We start from the raw sequence: 7,238 nt of genomic DNA, 5'->3' as shown, positions 1-7,238 counted from the left end.
CGCCCCCAGCAGCTGCGGAGGCGGGGGCGGGGCGCGGCGCATGCGTCTCCCGCCGCCGCGCCGCGCCCCGCCCTTCCGGCCGCCATCTCGCCTAGCCCCGCTCCGCGTGCGCCGCTTGGCCGCCGCCGCCCGGGAAGGTACAAGGGGCCGCGGGGCGGGGGCGCGCTTCTCAGCTGGGTCCGGGCCTGTGAGTGGGGTTGGGCGGCCTGGGCCCCGCGGGCGGGGAGCGGGCGGTGGCGGGGCCGGGGCCGGGCTGGCCTGGCCTGGGCGGTGACGACGCCTCTTCCCCCTCCCCGCAGATGAAAGAGACGATCATGAACCAGGAGAAGCTAGCCAAGCTGCAGGCCCAAGTGCGCATCGGCGGCAAGGTGAGCGCTGCGCGGCGGCCGCGGGCCCGGGCGCGGGCCCGGGGCGGGGCTGGGCGGGGCCTCGGAGGTTGTGGTGAAGCCGCCTCCCGGGAGTAGTTTCCGGCCCCCACACGCACCCCAGACATGTATGGTGCAGTTCGCAGGTGATTCCTGCAATAAACCCAGACCGGCCCCAAGTGTAGAGTTGTTACTGCACAGTCCACAGGTGAATTGCACCACCCACTAGCTCAGCTGCAGGAGCTTTTATCCCGTGATATATCGAGGGGTTACACAATAACCTTAAAGCGGTCCCAGGTAACATCATTATCCTGCCACTGAAATGTCTGCCACCCAGCTGTGATGTTAATACTTGACAGTGTGTAACAGCATTATCCATTGGTTTCTCTCTAGCTTTAATTTGGGGTGGACAGGGCTCTTGAAAAACCACTTCTTGTGTTTCTTCCATCAGCTTGCTCTCCTTCCCCTCCCTCCCCCCAATGTTACTGCACCCCCAGTGTTACTGCAAAGAGCTGCAGGGCCTGCTTCTGAGGAAACCCCTCCCCATTTTTTTTCTACGGTAAAGTCCAAATGAAAACAATAGACACATTTTTCCCTACCTAAATCTGGACTGTTGTTAACTGTTGGCTCTGTTTATTTTACACCATTTTGATTTGCTTTTTAAAGAAACATTTAGAATTGAGTATTGCATGAATGGAGATGTGCAGCTCTTATGCATACATACTTTATAAAATAGGGTTGTTGTGAAGGACCTACTTAAATCTGTGTAAAATTAATACTGGTAGGGTATCATGGAGAAATAAGGCTGGCTGGGACCTCCAGGGATCTAGGAACCCCCTACAGGGCCTGAGGCAGGATCATCCCTCTCCAAACCATCCTGTGCAATCCATAATCTAAACTCTGTAAAACTATCATTAACTCTGACACAACACAGATAAACCACCCTAAATCAGGGGAATGTCCTGCTTCTATGAAATGTTACTGAGCGATGCTTAAGAGGTCCTGGGTAGAGGAATCCGATGTATAGACTTTTTTTTTAAGGCATCTCTTTTTCTCTGAAAGTGACTTAAACATTGTTATTACAGGGCCAAGCAAACTTAACCACTCTACATAGCCGTGTTTTTTTTATGTGACATGTGAATAAACTATGATCTGCAAAAATTAAAACCACACACAACTATGTAGAAAAACTTGTCCAACTGCAAATTGGTATATTATTTGGATGAGGCATTTAGTTCCATAGCTATTGCAGGTATACCAGATGTAATTGTACTGATTGTTGATATCTGTAAATCAGTTGTTTAAATGCACATGTTGGGCTTGCACCTAGTAAACCGAAATTGTGGCATGCTTCATGAATTTCATTAATAGCAGTGGAGTTTAGAATGTATTTGGAGATATTCCAGTTCAGCCTTCCTATGGGTCTTAAGAATAGCAGCAGTTTTAATAAATGAACTTCCTTTTTTCTGACTTTAAAGTGGACTGGACTCTGGATTCCAGTGCTACTAGAAGTACTTTAATACAGCAGCTTAAAATCATTTGAGACTAGCATTGGTCTACTCATGAAGAAAAGTCAATTTCCTTTCCTTTCCTTACAGAAAATGATAGTAGTAACTTTCTGGGGTGGAAAACGTTTCTGACTGTTTTGTAAGGCTGACTTGTTAGTATTTCAGTTTGGATCTAATTCAGGCAAAATAACTTTAAATTCATTTAGGTTATGAAATATAGGATTACTGTATCACTTTGCAAATTACACATAGTAGGATATAGTTTTCAGAGTTATTGCTAAATGGCAGCGATCATCTTAAAGTGAAGTAATCAGGTGCATCTTCCATATCTTGTATATGGCCAGCAGCAGCCAGTCATTCTTAATGGAGAGGTGGAGTCCAAACATAGAGCTTGATCATGCTGGGACATGTTTTGTGGAGTTTGCATTAACAAGCTTCAGTTCCTTAAAGATGAGAGCAGTTGCTATCCATGCAAACTAAGTATGGGATGTGTGTGTGTGGTCTTTCTCCCTCTCCACGTATCCAGGGGCAAGCAGTTATTTTGGGTGGAGGGCTGCTCATGAGTTTTGGCAAGCCATCTAGGGCCTCATGACAGGCAGCCAGGGGCCAGATATATATTAATTTTCTAGAATTTTTTTAGGGGCCCTGCAGGCCAGATAGAATGGCCTGGCGGGCCGCATTCTGCCCACCGCTGACTTACACTCTGCTCCCCTGCACATGTTAGTCTATAAAGGTGCATATCTACCTTGCCTTCTCCTAGTTCCAGACAGTGAGAACCTAGATTTTGATGTATTTGGGGACATTCCAATATCTCCTTACATTGAAGGTCACTGAAGCCATTTTGCTTCATGAAGTGCATCTGTTCTTCTGCCTGGGGGAAGAAAATAGCTACAGCCCTGCCAGATAACTGCATCTTGCCAGAAATCAACATTTTTGTGTTTGTAGAAAGCTGGTGGTGCAAGCAGAGTTATGGAGTGTCCTTAACTTAAGGAAATTTTTTTTGCACCCTATATTTTATAGTGGATTTCACTACGATGAGTTCCTTAAAGTTGTGTGGACTGTATCAGAAGTTGGATTAAGTCCAAGGAAAGAATCTTTTTTTTCCCCCCTTCATTTTTAAGAAATAAAAGTATTTTATGGAAAGTCAGTGAACTTTCTTAGGAAAAAAGTATGCTCAGAAACTTGGCAAAATATTTACTTAACACCACAGGCACAAAACTGGGAATTTTGAGCCAACTGTACCAATTTCTTGGTTATATAACTTCACACAGTGATTGTCCAGTGAATGATGTGTGAAATTAAAAGGTCCTTAGTTATCTTAAAACAGTTCTGTAAATGGAGCATGTGTTCTTTCCTGAAGGGTACTGCTCGCAGAAAGAAGAAGGTTGTCCATAGAACAGCTACAGCAGATGACAAGAAACTTCAGTTCTCTTTAAAGAAACTGGGAGTCAACAACATCTCTGGTATTGAAGAGGTAACTGCTTTATTAAATCTTTTTTTTTCTTTTGTAGAAACCTGTTTTGTTATTTCTACTTTATAGATCTCACACATGTTGAAAGTAAGCCGTCATTAAATTAGAGCTCAAACAATGGTTTTGGCTGTAATAGGAATTACATAATTATTGTTTAAATAACTGACTTTTTTTTTTTCTTTTTTCAGGTTAATATGTTTACCAACCAGGGGACAGTCATCCACTTCAACAACCCTAAAGTTCAGGCATCTCTTGCTGCTAACACTTTCACTATTACAGGCCATGCTGAGACAAAGCAGCTCACAGAAATGCTTCCTAGCATCTTAAACCAGCTTGGAGCTGACAGTTTGACTAGCTTGAGGAGATTGGCAGAGGCTTTACCTAAGCAACGTAAGTAGCAACCTCAACCTGCTGTTTGTCGTAAGCTGCTTTGTAGCTTATGTTCATCACTGCAGTGAGCTTCAGTAAAAGTTCAGTGTTCCACCTATACATTGCAAAACTCTCTAACTTAAACAAGTGTAGTTTAAAAACTTGATTCTAAGATCCTGGTTGCACATGTATTTCCAGCATGGATTCTGTCAGAATAGAAGAGTATACACATCTGTTAACCTGCATTACGTTTGGGCAAATTCTAGGAAATTAAACTAATGGAAAATTTAAAGTATTAGGATAGGTAACTTAATTGCACACGCTTGTTAAATTTTGGTTATTTAAGTTGTCTAGAAAAGATGTTTTCATTAAAGCAATTATGTTGTATTTAGCCTCAAACTGGATTGGCTCACTTAAGCCTCTTCTGGAGCTGTGCTTGCAAGCTCCGGTAAGGCTTGCGGATGTCTGGGGAAGGATTTTCAGTAGCCATAAAGTAAGGAAGCAGAATTGGTGAGAAGCAGTGAGGTCAGGGTTTCAGTTTACAAATTCTTTGATTAATGTGATAAGGGGCAGGGAAGTGGCATTATTAGCTATCCTGAAGTCCTGATGTAATGTGGAAAGGTGCTAAGATTGGTGCCACTATTGCCATTTGTGCAGAGGTGAGTAGAAACAAAGGAAATGTTTTGGTTGCTTCCACTCCCCTTCCCCCACCCCATCCTTATAATTGTACATACATGTTGCTGGGTAACAGGGCAGGGCTTGGAGGAGAGGAGAAATGACAAGTTGCAGGATCTTCCTGTTCCTGCTCCTTTTTTGGTTCATCGTTAAAAATAGGAGGAGGATGCCTCTGTTAACCCTAGCCTTTCCCTGTGCAGTGGTTAGGGCACTTATGGACAGTATGGAGAATGAGGGGGAAGGTTGATTAGCATCATTATTTTCCAGCAAGTGAAACTAGTTATGGCTTTCCTGTTCTTGAAGTTTTAAAACGGACAGTCTTCTGCTGGTCTAACCAGAAAGAAGGGTAGCAGCAGTATGTTCCTGGTGTTTGTATCCAGAGGAATGAGACTTGAATTCATTCTTGCTTTGCCAGAGCCCTGATCTAGTAATTTTGGCCTGACTGACATCTGCCTGTTCTCAGCATTTGTGAAGATTGGGGAAGGTTTGATTGGCTGATTAGAGGAGGTCACTTTCCTGTATACACATGATTCAGACTCCTTATGGTGTAGCTGTAGCATGTGTTGACATACATACCTGTGCTAGTTTAGTTTACATCAGTTTAGGTTACACCAGTGAAGATACAGTATCATGAATTTTGGAATGTGCTAGCAACTAATTTATAAACTCTTTAAGTGTTGTTGCACTCTTGCTAGGATACTATAAAGCCTGTGCTGCTGCATCTTCACTGTTATGTGTGGTAACTAGATTAAGTGACAGCTAGTATGCTGGGACATAGTGTAATCATGCTGGGTAGGAAAATAGATTTCATAGACATTAGGACTGGAAGGGACCTCAGAAGATCATCGAATCCAACACCCTGCCCCAGGGGTAGGAAGTCAGCAGGGGTCATAGGATCCCAGCAAGATAAACATCCAGATGTCTCTTGAAGGTGTTCAAAGTAGGTGCTTGAACCACCTCTGGTGGAAATCCATTTCAACCTAAATATTCCTACCCTATGTAGGAAGGGGTGGTAAAAGATTACTTCCTTATTTTATTAATGTTCGGAAATGGGATGATCATGGAGAGTCACTAAATAGAGTTGGTTAAACTGGTGCTTAATAAATATGGGTGAAATACCAGCACTTGTCTGGATAAATCATTTTATCTGACAGTACTGGTAGCTTAACATGCAATGCAGGGTTGATTACATTGAGATATAAGAGTTTTCTTTCTTGATATGCTAATTCTCTACTAATGGATGTGATGAGTAGCAGAAGAATGTAACATTTTCAAGTTTGCAACAGAAGTCTAGTGTCTTACTTTACAAAATTGTTTGATTTAAATTTGGGCTCTTTCCTGCTAAAAATATATATTCTAGTATGTAATTCGAGATTACAGTTTTGGCTTTCCATTACAAAATACCTTTTTGTACTAAAGCTTTCGTAAAATGTAGTATATTTAAGCTTATTTCTTGTAATTATAGCTGTGGATGGGAAAGCACCACTTGCTACTGGTGAAGATGATGATGATGAAGTTCCAGGTAAGGACAAATGCAAAATGGAAAGTGAGGGGAAAGGATGAGTCTTCCTATAAAATGTGGAGCCTGTGCAATGTAACGTAGCACTGAGAGCAAAAATCAGTTAGATTTAAAATAAATGTTACATAATGTAAGTACATTGTTTTTCATGTTCCTGTGTGAAAAATATAAATCTGCATGCCTTTTAGAGATTAGGTAGTCTCTTGCTGTTAGAAATTTCCTGTGGACAAATTATTCCATAGTTGTCTGCAGTGGAATTTCTCACACCTTCCTCCAAGCATCTGGTACACGCTGCCATCAAACAGCGTGTAAAACTGGGTGGACCATTGGTTTGAGCTTCTATTTCATTTCTCTTTTTTTGTAAAACTGCAAATCCTATTTTCTTATGGATGAGATAAGTCACTTTTAATTGAGAGGGGAAGAAACTATGTTCCCCCTGGTCCCCATCACGCACATATGAACATACTTAATTGTAGCTTAGAAAGTATAACTTCTAACAAAGCAAATGACATTGGCAGTTATATTAAATGTTGAAGTAGATAAGTCAAAGATATTTTTATAAAGCCATATTAGGTTTTTATAGTTTATGTTGAAAGTTTTTGTAAATGCTGAAGTTACAAAGTTCTTCAGTATTGTCTCTAGGTTTGGTGTGAAAGTGCTGAGAGACTTGTAATATTATTTCAACGTTTCTTCTCTTTCTAGATCTTGTTGAAAATTTTGATGAGGCTTCAAAGAATGAGGCAAACTGAACCTAAGTGACACTTTCTGAATAAAATTAAAACTTGAAAAGGCTATGTGGAGCTGCTATTTTATATTGTGACTGCTTTTATTTGTGATTTCTCTATTTTGTATTATGTTTACTGATTTGAGGTCTATGAACTGTAATGTTTGAAAACTCCATGAACTTCGCAGCTCTTCTCAGTTACTGCTTGTACACAACATTAATTATCTCTGCAGCTTGTTTGAACTGAACAGACCTAAAAACAAAAGTCTGAAGTCAGATTACTAATAAAATCTTTACCTAAACACATTTTTGAGTAACTCATATACAAGCAAGCTCCCATATTTAGTAAATTTTGGCATATAATAAAATATGTAAAATGGAAAACTTCTTATTGTGACTTTTTAAAGAAAAGTAAATATTTATCTTGAAGCCAAATCTTAGATAATATAGAAAATTTGTCTGTTTTTCTGCAGAGAAACTTCCATTTTCACCCCATAGCATAACAGAACCTGCAGTTTAGGAACCAGAGTTGACTCGTAACTCTTGACAATTTTAGATTCATGCTGTACATGTTAAGTTGTCTGAATCTTTCTGACCTATCAAACGT

At 41.1% G+C, this 7,238-nt stretch overlaps 1 protein-coding gene across 1 annotated transcript; it reads left to right on the top strand.

The window, feature by feature from the left end:
- The first annotated feature begins 13 nt into the window (after nucleotides 1–13).
- BTF3 (basic transcription factor 3) lies at nucleotides 14–7,015 on the top strand. Its single transcript, XM_090038123.1, has 6 exons — nucleotides 14–137; nucleotides 300–368; nucleotides 3,234–3,347; nucleotides 3,533–3,734; nucleotides 5,854–5,910; nucleotides 6,610–7,015. Exons 2-6 carry the CDS (start codon nucleotides 300–302, stop codon nucleotides 6,654–6,656), a joined length of 489 nt encoding a protein of 162 aa, XP_089894249.1. The 5' UTR covers nucleotides 14–137; the 3' UTR covers nucleotides 6,657–7,015.
- Nucleotides 7,016–7,238: the final 223 nt, after the last annotated feature.

Source organism: Crocodylus siamensis, chromosome 3, assembly GCF_052110815.1.
Source record: "Crocodylus siamensis isolate JL-2025a chromosome 3, ASM5211081v1, whole genome shotgun sequence".
Taxonomy (NCBI): domain Eukaryota; kingdom Metazoa; phylum Chordata; order Crocodylia; family Crocodylidae; genus Crocodylus; species Crocodylus siamensis.
Note: the sequence above shows the minus strand (reverse complement) of the source record. Positions and strands in the feature narration are given on the sequence as shown.